This window comes from Corvus cornix, chromosome 2, assembly GCF_000738735.6.
Source record: "Corvus cornix cornix isolate S_Up_H32 chromosome 2, ASM73873v5, whole genome shotgun sequence".
In the NCBI taxonomy this organism is placed as follows: Eukaryota; Metazoa; Chordata; class Aves; order Passeriformes; family Corvidae; genus Corvus; species Corvus cornix.
Window position 1 is genome coordinate 21957168 of NC_046333.1, and position 15999 is coordinate 21973166.

Genomic DNA, 15999 nt, shown 5'->3' on the forward strand with positions numbered 1-15999 from the left:
GGCCAGGTCATTTTTTCTCCGGCAATCTGTACAAAGTGGCTGAAACATCAGTGATGGAGCTCAGAAATGAGGAGCGCAGCAGTAGCTTGGTGGTCTGGATACTCTCCTGAGAAGAGAAATGCTAATATAATTCTCCTGCTTCCTGCATGAGTACATGGTCCAAAGCCAAGGAGGAAGCAGGACTGTCTCCACCTGCCTATTTTTTGGAAGAACATTTCTCCTCCAGCTTAGAAACTTGACTGAAACTTCATCAAATCATTGCTGGTATCTTCCCACAATTTTTCTTTATGAATAAATGTTCTATGGTATAAGAAGAAAAATGGTGTCAGCAAATAATTAAATTTAAAAGAAACCCAAACCTGATAGCTCCAAAATATTGAAACTGTTAAGGTTCCTTCCCTTTCATTTAGGTAACGTTTAACTTTCTGCTTTCTAAATATAGTATGAATCATTCTCTATGCTTTTGCTGTCTTATATGATCTATAAGACCAGTGCCAGATAAAATAATTCCTTAGAAATATTTTATACTTGGATTATTTTCCTACATTATTTTGGGGAGGCACCTACATGATGGATTTCAGTAAACTGCATGAACAATCTTCACTGCAGTAGCTATAGAGTGTCCATAAAGAGCAGCAACTCTTTTAAATTCTGGAACTATTGCCTATACTTTTGATGTCAAAAATAATTGCAGGTGCAGGTGTTGGAAATGTTATATGTAAGTAGTTGGTTTTGTTTCAAAACAATGACGTATTAAAAAAGCCCAACAAACCCTCGTTGCTAGAAGCTGTTTTCTTAATGAACTTGTCTTATATTATTGAACATCCAAATAAATAATAAAAGTTAACAAAAAAAAGCTCTGTTTGGCTTAGGCTCTCCACTATGGTAGAACTAAGTGGAATTTAAATTAACAGCTGGACTTCAGTAGTGATTCTCTTCCATCCTTTGAAGAGAGGGGATTTTAAAAGTGCAGCATTTCCAGCTGACTTCAGCTTTTGTTGAGAAACCAAGGTAGGGTGGAGGTTTGTACTTTAAACATGACCACATTTGCTGATATTTTGTAAACCTTTAGGTGTGCATTGAGCAAGCTTTTAGTAAACTGTGTCCTGGCTATTATTTTGGTGGTAGTTTTCTTGAAACTTAGTGTTTCCAAGGGGTTTCTATCCAGACCAATGCAAAACTTGATGCATTTATGTGGAATTTATGTTTATTCTTGGGAACATAAAAAATTTGAACATTTCAATAGCACAGTTATAGTTTTAATACATATTACAAGAGAAGAGAGAATTGCACAGATTTATGTGTACTGGAATCATTAAGATGTTGACAGTGTTTTCTTAGATGCGTACTCATAAAACTTGAGCTTGCTGCTGGCCTTCTGTGAAAACTTTGCCAGCCTTGACTCTAAATTTTGTCTGTTCTTAGGATTTGTCTGCCTTTTTCAGTGGATTGCTTGCACGTGCTCTGAGTCAACATTTCCAAACATTACTAGGTAAAAAAACTACAGAGATGAGTTTGCAAACCATGTGATAAACAAAAAGGAGGAGAAAGAGTTTGGAAGACGGTTTTGTGTGCGTGCTCATGCGTGAACATTTTGCTCAATTTATCAACATTACTGCTAAATTACATGTTGTTTTCCCATATTCTTCTTTACTGATAATCTCTAGTTCTTTGCTCTCAGTTGGGTTTCTAGAGACTTGCTCTTTACATAAGTAGCAGATGACTGATGGTGTACTGTATTTGGGTTGATTCATTATATTTTGAATTATTAAAACAGGCTGCTTCTATTTGAAGAGCTGAAATCTGAGCACAATTTGCTGCAAGTCAAATTCCCATGAGTAAGAGGAGCCACAGAAACTGGTTACAGCATAGCAGGGAATACAGGGAGCGTCAGTGGGTAGATAACAGCAAAATCTAACCCTTTACCTTTTTTTTGTATGCTACCTCCTACACAGAGATTTGACAGCTACAGCTGGCTTATTGACTTGGTAGTCTTGCACTAATTGACTGCTGGTTTTGATAGGGGAGCCTCTAACCAGTTAAACTCTGAGCAGGCAGGTAGGTAACTTACCAATGAGAGTTGAGAAGAGGGGGGAGGAGAAAATTCTTGGGTGCATGCCGCTCAGATCTGGCTCCCTGTAAGAAGATGTGAGGTTTGGTGTGTGTGCTGTCACAGGCAGCTAAGGGTGAGCTCGAGTGCTCTGTTTCCACGAGGGAGAGAAGGGCAGCTGCTGAAAGTACAAGCTGGCAGGATCATGACAGACCCACGTAGCAGAAAGGAAGCATTAAAAAAATGCCGGAGTGCTACATTCAGTATTGATGGCTATAGCTTTACAATTGGTAAGCCTCATTTAATTTGTCTTCTTTCATTTATTTTCTTTCTTCTCTTTCTTTCCTGTCTTTCTTAGTAGTTCCAGTAAGTACAGGTAAAAGACAGCTGTTGTCAACTGCTGTTTGTCAATATATGCCTCTAAAATGTACAGATGCCCTGCAATTTTTGCCTGCATTGGTTTTGCAGTCCATCTTCTGTATTTTCTTCTGCCTAAGAAACTTGCCTTTGATACACAACCACTCTACATCCTTTTGCTGGGTTTTGGCACAAGTTCACCAAGATGTTTGCAGTACTTTTGTTTTGGAGCCTTACCTCAGTAAAACCTGGGCTCCAGGATTGCAGGTTTCCCGCTTGCCAGCTGCATTTCCTTCCTGTGAGCCCAGAATGTCATCCTTGGGAGCCTTGGCTTTCTTTGCAATATTATATTGTTTACTTAGCCAGTGTTTTCAAATTCTATAATCTTTTGTAATTTCTTGCTTTGCACAAAGATATATATGTAACAGCTCTCAAACACAAGAAGTAAATTGCTGAGGCAATGAGAAATGTGAGGAAAGGTTAGGAATTTTAGGATGGATTGCTGTAGTTGTTTGGAGAGTGCTGTTTCATGTTTATGTTTGCTGTCTTAGGGAAAAGTGAGGCTTCTGAAAGTGAAAGGGCTTTTTCCAATAGACTTGGTACACAAAATTTGAGGATTCTCTGAGTAGACTGGTTTGTTACAATTGCTTATCTTACTAGGGTATGTGTAAATATTATGTACCCCTATACAAATCCATATAGAACTTAGAAGCAAAGCAAGCTTACATCCCATTTTAGATTCAATCCAAGTAAAAATATATGGATAACTTACTTGTAATAATCAATACAAAATCTTGTTGAATACCTTTAAGAAGACAGAGATTCCACTTCCTTGCCATTGTGAAATCAGGAAAGTTTTTCCTAGACGATACTAACATAATTGGGCCAGAATCTCATCTAATAATGAGGGATACAAGCTTTTATTGGTGTGGAAGGACATACCTGTTTAGTCCTCTGATTCATGGAGAATTTGTTTTGCAATCATTAACATTATGCAAACATTAAGCTTGCTGAAAAAAATTGGAGATGGAAATATATGTTTCATTAAAATATATTTACATAGTTAAGGTATCTTAACTATCTGTTAATGTTCATGTAGCACTTTAAAGGCAAAACTGCTGGGCAAGTGCTACTTTTGAAATTTAATGGGGAAGCCCTCCACAGGTTCTTCCAATATGCTTTCTTTTGCACCCCCTATCTTAATCTCTTCCTCTCTCGCCATAATTACTAGTAGTGGGTTTTTATCAGTTTGTGTCAGCCTGGTGGATGAACATTTTCTTTGGTGTTTTTTTTAAATTAATTTTTTTAAATTTTTTTAAAAAAATTTTATTTTTATTCAGGAACAAACCAACAGGATTTCTGAGTTTGTTGCTCTGCTGTTTTTATGCTGCTCATGCTCACAAGACAACTGGACCAATTTTAGGATCAAATGACTCAGGGTTTAGAACTGAAGGCTGTCTTGGGTAATCAAAAATGGTATTGTATTTCATATCTATCCATGCCCAAAAATTGTTACTATCTCTTTAAGGTTCAGTGGCACGTCTGGAACTGGAATCACAGGGCAGGCAGGTGTGGTACACTTAAAAAGATTGGAGCACACAGGCAGAGTCCGCTTTTTTCACCTTTTGGCTTGTTTTCTTGTCTCTTGCCTCACTTCTTGGCTTTTGCCTTAAAGCTGAGATAGCGTGGGCAGAGGCTTCCCTTTTGGATTCTCTTTTGTGTGGTGGCATGTCGCTTAAGGCAGAAGTTGTTTCAGGGGGAGGAGGAAGTAGTTCTGGGCTTGCAACAGTAGCCACCCAGAAAAACTGCATTTCTGCAATCAAACTGTTTCAGAGTGAACTTGGCAAACTTTATTGGCAGTGCAAACTTGAGCTGGTCCCTCACTGGGCCACTCCATGTGGATTCCGGGAGACTGTTTCTCTCCACCCACAACACACCAGTGGCTCCGAGTTTTGCTTGTTAGTAAACTGTTATTTTTTCACTTATATCTACTTGTATTTCGTTTCTCCTTATTGGTGGAAAGGGATTGGTTAAAACAAAGGAGGAGAACTCATTTTAGAGTGTCCTTTAATTTTAAATTGTCTTAAAGCAAGACTCAGGTTTTTTCTGCTTCTTAGGACAGTTGTTGCATTGCAGCTCCTGTGCTATCTTCTGTGATGTGCATCTGTATTTGATGCACATGGTGTATTGATCTATGATCTGGGTATTATATAACATTTATTTTTATATCTGGGCAAGTGTGCATCGTACTGAATCACATAACTGTAAAAACTTTGTAAACACGCTATGTAGTATTACCAGCACTGTATGGTGGACAGACCTAAATGATTCATGTATTTATTGATCGTTATACTGAAGAAGATAAATCTATCCAAGAAATCCTACAGCGACATTAGTGTGTCAGGTATGGGCTTAAATGTCTTTTTCCCCATCAGAAGAGAATTCTGGTTTTTGTATTCTGACAATTTTTAAAAAGTTCTTGGGAAATGTTGAGCTGCTGCATCTGCTACTGTAGTACTATCTGAAAGAGAAGGCTGATACCCTTGAGGAACAAAGAAATATTAGTTTGAGAGAAAATATCTTCCCTTTGGGTGCAAAATGAATCATACCAGTTATCATGCGACATTTTCAAATTGTTGTCCAACTCTGTTCTAGACAGAGTGGGAACAACAGACTGGGAGTTTGGTTAGATCCATGATGAAATATCTGTACTATTAGAAGGGAAGTGTGGTAATAACTGTAACTTTCATCTTCACTACCATCACCTCCAACTGCATGGTTGAGAGCACCAAAGAAGGATGTTTGGTCATTCCACTGCTTCTTTTGGTGTACTTGGCATTGTGCAGTTTGCAATTGGTCTCAATGATCTTAAAGGTCTTTTCCAACCTAAATGGCACTATGAAGAGAAAATATTTTGCATTGATTCACATTTATACTAACTGCTAAGAAATTATGATCTTCACAATGTTTTGAAAACTGATTACTGACAATGAGACTTAATGAAAATTTTAATGAAAATTAATGAAAGACCTGGGCCTGACATCGATCATGAAAGTATAAGGGCAAAGAAGAAGCTTGGTGCAAGAAGAGCAGCTTACTGAAGGCCTGTAGTTAGATACCCTTGTGTCTCTGGAGTTGGCCAGCATCTGCTTACAGAGCAGAGCAACCTAGAGCAGCTTCTCAACTGCTCTAAATTTCACCTTAGCTGCTTACATTGGTGTTGGGACACGAGGGCTGTAAGAACTCCACACTTCCCAAGGGCTTTACAGGTCCATGCAGAAGAGAGGGTTGTACCATACCAGAAGGGCAAATGTATGACAACACCACATAGCTTTCTTCTGTATGAAGAAACAAGGTAGTTGCAAATCCTTTTCCTCTAGATACAACTGTTTCAACAGAGACTCTGAGGAGGATTGAGGTGCGCTGGCCCACTAAAGATTTTGAGTATTCCACTTTTACAGTCTTCTTGCACTGGTAGTTGATGTAAAGGGTCTATATTGGAGCCACAGTGTGAGCCATTTAGTGGGACTATTCAAGAACAGGAATCATACAATTTAGTTTGCTCTAGAAAGTTCAATCTATCTCAGATGAAGACTTCAAGATCTTTATTTGACATGGTTTATGTCACCAAATTTCAGAGTACATGAAGTTTTATATAAACAAGATACTGTATTTGAGCTCTTGTTTGACTTTGGCGAAGTTTTCCTCCACTAAAACATAGCAGAGATGAAGTTAAGGCCTTTTTTCCCCTGTGGATTGTCTCATCATTGCTGTGCAAATGAGAGACTATTAACTCAGAATGCCAGTAAGTGTTACTTGCTGTTGTAATTGACTTACTAGGGGCTGGTCCACTGTCTTTAAACCTGGGAAAACGATAAACACAAGTATTAACAAGAAGATGTCTTCCTTCTGCATTTATTAAATTTCTATGACTAAGAGCTTAAGTTCAGTAAAACTTCAACTTTCTGCTTTTTATATCCAGAAACAGCTGGCAACACTGTTTGTCCTTTCCAATGTATAAAATAAATTTTTAAAAATAGATTTATGGAATGAAGTGGTGAGGAGTTACAGAGTTCTGTAACTTAGGTGTTGTTGGAGAGGAACGAAGTGGCACTGAAACACTTAGTCTGGCTCACAGCAGTTCTTTATTAATCTTGTAGGTAACTTTCTTCATGAAAACACTCTGTTACACATTTTGCATGTAAAAGCTTTCCCTCCAGTTACTATGGAAGCCCTGAGTTTTGTTTTGTGGTGATTTTGGGCCCTATTTTGAAATAATTCTTTAAAAATGTAGTTTTCTTAATGTGTCTGGAATTTTCTCATGTTGCAGTTCCCTACTTGGAACCCATTTCAACATCCATTTCAATGTCACATGTAGAACAGCCCTGACAGATAACTTTAGAAGCACCTTTTTGTCAAGGACACCTTTGCAAACCCACAAATGAGGCAGGTATCAGGAGAAGACACCTGCAGGCACACACACTGCATTTTCATGGAGATATACTTCAATTCTGCCCTCAGTTGCTTATAATAAAAATGTCGTTTTGAATGAAATCATAGTGTAATTAGAAGGTGCTGACAAATCTCTTATTCTGCATATGTGTCATAGCTTTCAGACTTCAAAGGAAGGCTGGGAGAAATACCTGTCTGTGTGGTCTGTCCACTTTCAGGGAGAAGGGGAGTTATCTCTGCCTGCACGCAAACAGTGTCCTTGGCCAAAAAGGTGAAGGGAGAGTGCCTAGCCACCACTTGTCTTGTGGGCTGTAGCCTCTCCTTGTCATTTTTTTTTGTTAACATAAATCAAAAGGTTCAAAAAACAATGAAACTCCAAAAACATTGGTGTTTTAAAATTTTCTTTTACTCTTCTCCTGATAAACCTTAGTGAGAGCATTTTTTCTCAGTAAGATCTGATAGGAAGCACTGATGATTTCAGTGTAAACAGTGTAGTCTGAAAGCTTGTAATGGGAAAATCTGGGTTTATTATTATAATACAAATACTAAGCTTGCAATAGGATGTGCGTTTTTTGATGTGGTTTAAGGAATTCTGATGTAGTTGTAAGACTATAAGGAATTAAAATTAACTTCCAACACAGCCCTATCCCTGAAGCTGGCAGCAAATAGGTTGTGGACTAAAGCTCTAAAGTTGTATGAGTATTTTCCTGGTCCCTTCACTTCCGATTGGTATTTTAGTTTTAACCAGTTTTGTCTCTGTCTGCTTTGTCCGAAAAGACACCTGAAAGGTATCTGCATATCTGCATGCCTATGGGTGAGTTAGCCAGCTGGCCCTTTGTCTGGGGTGGATGGTCACTGCCACAGTGATGGGCAATATTAATTCTGGCTGTTGGTACTTCAACTGTAGCAGATTTTATAAAAGGTGAGAATGGTCACACACTGAAACAGGTTGCCCAGGGAGGTTGTGGATGCCCCAACCTTGGCATTGTTCAAAGCCAGGTTGGATAGGGCCTTGAGCGGCCTGGTCTAGTGACAGGTGTCCCTGCCCATGGCAGGGGATTTTGGGACTACATGATTTTTAAGGCCCATTCCAGCTCCTATGCTTTTTTGATTCTATGGTGATACTATGGCATCTACAGGGTCTGGATACTAAATTTACGTCTTTGATTTTGCTGGGGTATATTGCTGTAACCTAAGTAAAGACTGCCACAGGTTACTGCTGTAACCTAGTAATAGTTCTTGCAGTCTACTGTAGTGTGCCTAAAAGTCTGGCAATGTGTTTTGGACCTCTGCCCATTTGCCTCTGTGAATGTTCTGCCTTATCACTGCTACCTGCTGTTCACATCCGTGCTCTGCTGCCTGTATCTTGGCATCCAGAAACACGGCATTTGGGGTTATTCCCTTAACTGTCAGTTTTCAAGAGGTTACCAGGCAGAGTTACACAACAGGCTCAGAAGCAGCTCCCAAAAGATTGCAGGGCCCTGTGACAGGGTCACATCAAAAGTGCTATTTCCCTTCCTCCCCTTGATTTTATATTTCAGGGAAGCTGCTAAAGTAAAACCTTTGCTGCATGTTTTGATTTGAGTGAATGGGCATCCCCATTCTCTGAAATTAAGCTCCATACATGGGAGTTCTGGGTAAGAAGAGATGTTAATGGATAAACTCACTATCATTACTGTAAGGAAGTGTTCCTTTAATTAATTACTTGTGGGGTTTTTTTTTTTTTGTAAGATTGGCAAATTACATGTGTCCAGGTTTTGGTGCTTTGTCACCTCTGAATCTATCTGCAGGACTTTGTCACTGAATGGTCTGAATTCCTCAATGTGTTGGGAATTAGATTCACTAATGTGAAGTGGCTATGAAAACTGGGCTTGTGAGGCAGCAGAACCTCAAACAGAAGGTGCAAATAGGGCAGAAGGTGGAGACACCTGGCTGGAGACAGGACACTTATTCTCTTTGTGCCGGAAAGAAAGGAAAGGAAATGCAGTCAGGCCTCTTTCACAGACGACAAATGATGGTTACTCCCTACAAGGAGGGGCCCATTTTTACCGTGGTGAGAAATAACATTGCCTCTGGTTTTTTTTCCTTCTGGTCTTTGGCCAATTATTCCTGCTTCCAGTGCCTTCTGAATTGATGCAAAGATATTAATTTCAAAATTCAGATTTTCTAGAATCCCTAAATTTCAAAAGAAATAGAGGCATGACTTCTTCTGCGCCTTTTGAGCTCAGTTGCAGGCAGGCAGCCAGGCCTGTTACTGAGCAGGCAGGCTCTGACAGGGAGAACCTTCTCTCAAGACAGTTCCTTCTCCCATGTCAAAAGCTAGAGGTCTGCCTCCTCCTCCTCCTCCTGCTGAGGATCAAAGTCTAGGAGCTGTCAAATTGTCTTTTGGGATTTGTGTTTTTGCTGCAAATTTTCTGTTTTAAACCCTTGTGCTCTAGTAATTGGTCCATTGTCTTGATGTAGTGTAAATACAAGCTCATTTTTCCTAGTTCTGTAGCTTTGTATGATTAAGAAAGCAAAAGGCTCCTTGACGTAACATTCACTTATTTGTGTACTAGTGCAAATCAAATCAAGAGGCAGAATCCTGACCAGCAGTAAATATTCATCATTCTACTGCAGTCAGGAGAACTGCAGTGATTTAAATGAGCAAAGGATCTGTCCTGGTCTTTTCCAGTTGAAGTGAAAGTTGCTCTATGTTAGAAAAGGAACTGCCCTACATATAAGGCAGGCAAATCATGCAGGTTTTCCATGGCTTCCTTGCAAGACTTCATCAAGGTTATGCTGATATGATTTTGCTCCTTATTTCTCCTTGCCAGGTGACAGAGCTTGTGTCTAACAAACCTGCTGAAACTCAATGCCAGATTTCTAATAGCTACAGGCTTTGAAATTTTTAGGACTGAGAAACGAACCCTTATGATTACATCCAACAGCTCTGTGCTATGAGTGCATGGAACGTTAGAGTCGTGGTGCAGGGAAGGTTGCAGTAATTACTGAACAGATGCACTTAATGAAGTCTCTACTGGCTTCCCAGCTGCTGAGTAGAGTGGTTCACTGGAACAACATGAAACAGTCATTAGGTCATTATGTCACATCCTCCCTCTTGTTGTCATAGCAGCTGCAATCAGTCCCCTGAAAATTTTCCTTAGGTGCAAACATCATCTCTTTCCATTAAATGGCAGTGCACGGTTGGTATCTTGCTGCGGCTGCTGCATGATGATATGTTTTATGTCTGTTGATTTAGCACCCTTTTCAATCACCCCACTCCTCCTCACTGTTGTGCAGAGTGATGAAACCTGCCAAGTGTATTGGGAAAGGGGAGAGGGTAGACAACTTGCTCACTCAGTACCACTTAACTCAGTTCTTAATTCAAGGACTTAAAGTAGATTTATAGCCATTGAAGATGAGGATAAGGACACTGGATTCATGTTGCATATCCTTTCTCTTTTAGTATTGAGAGTCAATCATTATTAGGAGTCAAAGCATTCAAAAATCAAATTTTACTTGTTTCTTCCACATGTATGTGGGTAAGGTCCTTGCAGTTCTCCTATATGGCATGTGTATATTTGTTGGACTTTATGGGAACAGAAGGATAAAGAAACTATGCAGTAATTGTACAAAAATTTAGGAGAATTACAAATGCCCAAGGGTAAAATTCAGAGAAGACCTGGTATTTATAGAAGATCCAAATAGAGGATTTGTAAAGGCATCATTCACACTTAATTGCCTTCCTTGTTTAATTTGTTTGTCCCCTTTGCTTTTTGAATGTCATGGGGAAACATCAGAAGTGATATGTTGGAAAAAAGGAATGGGAAAAATTATGTGCTCAGAAATAGGTATGTTTCCTCCAAGGGAAACACAGAACAAGGTGTGGGCTTCCTGGCAGATGCTTCCTCAAGTGTTATCTAGGTGTGCTCTGGGTCACCTCTGGGCTTGGATAATGCCTGAGGCCCCTTCCTGTCCAGGAAAGGAGGGAGAGCAGGCATCAGAAGAACTTCCTGAGAAGTCCCACTCACAGCCATAAGGCTAAATCTGGATCCCCTGGGACTGCAGAATAAAATAGAAGGGCAAAGGAAATGGTGTATAATTAGTCCCTATTGAAAACAATGGGATTATTGCCTTGTAAACACAAGTATTTTGTAAATAAAACTTCCAGAGACTGCATGTTTTGAAGTTCCTTTAAAGTGAACTCTCCTAGGATCTGAGAGACAGAGCTTGCAGCATGCTTCTGTTCTGCAGAGTAGGACCTGTCCACATATAAGAAGATATCTGATGAAAACCTGAGTGGACAAAGTGATGATCCCAGGGGTGCATACAGAATAAAAATTAAAATAGGATGCTGGGAAAAAAAAATTGCAAATCATATGCAAATTATGTAAATATGAAAATAGTGAGTTTATCTCTTGAGAAAGAAAACACAGAAGTGCCTATTTCCTTTCCCAGTCATCTCTTTGTCTGATACAAACAACTGAAATCAGAGACAGTGGGTCTTCTTTTCTTTTTTGCTTTTGCTATAGACCCAGTGAGAGAAAATGTAGACAGAGCCTGCTACCAGAAATGTGGATTTGACTTATAGTTAACTATCTCAGCCATGCTTCCCGGTACCTGAAAGTGTGTTCAAAGCTCACTTTATTACAGGAAAATAGCAATAGTTAATACAAATAGTAGCTCAGCATTTACACAATCTGTTCATTGTAGTACAGAATTATATCTAACTAAAGGGATAAAAATTTTTCTCTCAGGTTAGCCATGTTTCTTTTTTAGTAAATCAACAAGCCTGAAATGCTTGTCTTTATGAACTGCCACAGAAATCAGTCCAGGCTGTTGATTATTGCAGTCTTTGCATAGGGGGAGCATGAAAGATGATGTGTGTCCCAAAAGTATGTCCTATTCACCTAATATATATAGAAGAGACAATTTAGAGGAAGATCATAAGAGCTGATAGTCTTTTTTAGAGCCTCCAAACTCTCAGCGAGATCTCTCTGCTCAGTGCATCTTGTAGCTGTGGCAAAAGGTGAAAGCATACAGAATCACAGAGTGGGTAAGGGTGGAAAAGACCTCCGGAGGCCATCCTGTTCAATCCCCCTGCTCAAGCATACTCACCTATACCAGGATTCCCTAAGACCATGTCCAGATGGCTTTTTAATATCTTCAAGGATGGAGGCTCCAAAAGCTCCTGAGCAACTTGTGCCAGTACTTGGACAATGTCACAGTAAGAAAAAAAAGGTGTTTTTTATGTTCAGAGGGAACCTCCTGTTTTTCAGTGTGTGCAAATGCCTTTGGTCCTGTCACTGGGCACCACTGGAAAGAGCCCGTCTCTGTCCTCTCTGCACCCCCATCCTACAGATATATCTACACTGAGAGATCCCCCTAAGCTTTCTCTTCTCCATGCTGAACAGTCTCAGCTCTTTGACTTTGCTTATCCATGAGGTGCTTTAATTATCTTTGTTGGCTTTTTCTGGACTCTCTTTGGTGTCTGCATCTCTCTCCTGCACTGGGAAGAGCAGAACTAGACCCAGCACTCCAAGTGTGACCTGATCAATGCTGCACAGTAGGGAAGTATCACCTCCACTGACCTGCTGGCAACACTTAATGAAGCCCAGGACACTGTTAACTGCCTTTGATGCTAAGAAAAGTTGCTGGTCATGTTCAAGCCTAGTTAGCCGACCTACCCATCAGCGTAGCCTGGCTTTGCCCTTCGGCATGACACTACTGTGATATCTCCTCTCCTTTACGAACCCCTAGGCCAGGGAAGAGAGTAATTGTGGGACCGCACAGTGTACCAGTTCCCTTCAGGTGTCCCAGCTGGAAAATGTATTTTCAGGCTGCACTCCTGTAGATCCTCTCCAGGCTTGAAACTTATCATGACATTGGTTTATGCAGTGGAAACAGGGCTGCTGGACAGAAGGTGTGCATGTCTGTGCTATAACTGTTGTTGAAGGAATCAGTCTAGTACTGCATGACCTCTTATGTTCTGTTTTGTGGCACATATTGGGCAGAATCAGGGCAGTTGAAAACAATCCAGGGCAATGAGGGTAAAAGGTAAATGCAAAGTACTGTGGTTAGGTTTTTTATCCTCTGAATGTTCCTGTCACTGACAACGTAGCCAAAGATAATTTTACTATGGATACAAAGGCTCTAGCTCTCTTAATTCTGCAGAAACAACTTGTTTACACCTGGCTGCACTAAGATCATAAAGAGGTATGCTGTTGTTGATAGTTATCAGAACCTTTCTGTAATGAAGTTGCAGCCAAGGCTCTGCTGTCATGTGTGAATACAAGCACTTATCTTATGTCTCTGTGACCCTTAAGACTTGCCCTCCCAAAGCACCACCTACTTTTGCATCTTAGTATCTTAGTACTGATGTAGAGTAATGCCTGAATCAGTCTTGTATTTCCAGGTAACAGAAGTGTTTGTTCGGCTGAGTGAGGATGCAATTGTATCACTGTCAATTTAAGTACCGATTAATAAACTGCTCTGGAGCTAATGCATTTTCCCCATACTAGAGAATAATTTGATTTGATGTTGTATTACAGCTGGCAGGTACTTGAGGTTAAGAAGGTTTGTTGCTCTGTGATGGTTAAGGGATCCTTTATTTTGAAAGCCAGTTCCTTTGACGAACAGGAAACTCCAAACCTCACCCATATCAGAAGCTGAACTTCTGGTCTAGCATTCTTTTAGCTGTGCCTAGGTCAGTGAGTTTCGTTTTCATTTTCTTTTTTTAAGGATCACCCTATTTAATCCCTGCAGCACACATTGTTTCCTTTTTTTGTGTATGTTCAGCAAGGGGATAAAGGTGCCTGTGAGAAATTAGCTGCTATTACAAAATTCAGATCCAAAGGGTCACGGCCACAAGAGCTTATTGTAAAACTGTGCTCTACCAACGGAGAAAAAAATTTCCACAGTAACTTTCCAATGAATCTGCTTGAGAACCTTTCCAATCCCCATCAGATTAGACATTTGTGAGGTCAAGCTCCTATGCTGTAGCTACCACTGCATGTGGTATTACTGGTAGTTTCTACACAGCCCAACTATTTGCAAGGAGAGAATCTCAAGCACACAGTACCCGGTCAGGGCAGGATTACACTTAATTTAAGGCATCGTTGACTGAGGTAATCATGTTGGCTTCCTTTATAATCAATGAAGAGAAATAGATTCTTTTAAGGTGTTGTTCATCTGACTTATTTTAGACATCAATCTTAGGCTGAGCTGAATCATGCCCTAGAAGTGACATTTTCTTTCTATTGTCTATAAAGGGAGCCTGGATAACTGTATCGCACTTGTCAATATCTGTATCTGGATAAATGCTCCTCTCACTCCCCCTATGCTTTTGTAATCTAGAGGTCTAGAAAAAATGCTTTTAGAAAAAAGAAGGTAGAATGAGTAATTAAATAGTCTGTCAAAGATAAAATGAGGGACATGCATGCAACAGTTTTCAAATACATAAGTTGTTTGAGAAGAAGGGAAAAATGATCAAAGTGGACGAAAGAAGTGGGTTGAACACTTCTAATCATAACGATAGTGAGACACTGATGTTTCACTGAGAGTTACTATCTAATTTTTATTTTGAAACATTCCACAGTTTGTTTCATTTTCCAGAACTCTGCAAGTTCCAGCCTTCTTCTTTAACAGAAAGTTACTGGTTTTTTTCTGTTGCCATGACCACACATGATTGTATGCCCTCACTTTGTTTCTCAAGAATGTAAAAAACCCCAAAAAAATAGTTTTTTTTCTTGTTCTTTTACCTTTTTTCTTTCTTTTTGTGCCCCCCCCCCCCCATCGTAAAGGGATTTTTTAAGCAAGGGCTTTTGTGTTGGGGTTTTCTGAGGAAGTGGCTGCCAAAGATTTTTGTCCACCTAGAATACAAGAAGTGTAATACAGTATTTGAATGGAAATATAATCTGAAGAAAATAGTTAAAATATCAGAAAAGCAATAAAAAATATGTATTTAGTATCTACAAACTTAACTGCCTCATTGGACATTAGGGGGATGTCACATGAAAAAGGAATGTTTCCTTGACCTTTAAAGGGGAGATGTGCTTGACCCTTAGTGTTTAATTTGGCTGTCAGTGCCCCAGGGAAGTTGAGAACCTTGTGCCTGACCAGTCTGTCAGCATCCTGTTAGGGCAACCCTTCAGTGAGCAGTCCTGCTGGATTGGAGGGTGGTTTAACTGACTTAGTCAGAGAAATACACCAATAGCATATGGGAGACTCCTCAGTGGGTCATCCTCTTTATCTGTTATTCACTGCAGGCAAATGCTAGTGCCCATGAAGGACTCACACTAACAGTTTGTGGAATAACACTCTTTATTAATACAAAATTGTGACAGGTAAAGGTTCGAGGATTGTCAGTGATAGTATCTGACTGCAAAAATATATTCAAAGCAATACACAGACAAGCTCTAATCCCCAACAAAAGTATTCAGCATGCATAGAGTATGATTCTTACCCTATAGGGGAGAAGACAGGTTCAGCCCGGCAACTGATCCTAGCAGTTATGATGGAGTCTTCCCTAACTTTCCCTCCATTCTCAACCTACTTTTATACTATTTTTTGTATTTTCCCCTCATTCTTGACTTACTTTTATACTATTTCTTTGTGTTCAGGTTGAGCTTGAGTGACTCTAGTCATGCATACTTTTGTTACTGATTGGTGTAAAACGGTCTTGCTTTGCTTTTAAAGATACAGTCAAAAAGAACATAGAGCATGTGCCCAGTGAGGTGTAGTTGTACCTTGGAGGTGAGAAACTTCGGGATTGTTAACATTACAATTAGGCTTTAATGAACCATGTTCATCTAACCAGAGTGATTTCCCCACGGCTATTGGCTCAGCAGCAGGACCTCTTCCCCTATCTCCCCTGGCTGACAGGTGTTACGTGGTTTATTAACTACACAGTACCATTGAGTTCCTTTCCCTGGCAAGGATTTCAACAGAGACTGGTGTCTCCACTCCACCCTCCATTCCATCCTGTAGCAGGAGCTTAGAGTTGCAGATCATGTGTATAGGAAATCATCATGGAATAGGTTTTGAGCATGCCAACTGCATTCCATCCTGGGAGCAGCAACTATATTTTACCCTATAATTTCCATAACTTTTAAACTTCTGTTAGGATTCAAATATAACTTCTCAGTTTCCTCTAATTC

At 39.9% G+C, this 15999-nt stretch overlaps 1 protein-coding gene across 3 annotated transcripts in view; it reads left to right on the forward strand.

Moving 5' to 3' along the window:
* Positions 1-2055: 2055 nt before the first annotated feature.
* The window catches only part of PDE1C (phosphodiesterase 1C), a 342008-nt gene continuing 328064 nt past the window's right edge, over positions 2056-15999 (forward strand). Inside the window, exon 1 of one of the 3 annotated variants that reach the window (XM_039548746.1) lies at positions 2056-2340. In XM_039548746.1, the coding sequence (XP_039404680.1) occupies positions 2256-2340 (85 nt within the window). In that variant the 5' untranslated portion in view covers positions 2056-2255. The remainder of the gene's footprint in view (positions 2341-15999) is intronic. The other 2 variants (XM_039548747.1, XM_010398574.4) reach the window with 2 other exon arrangements.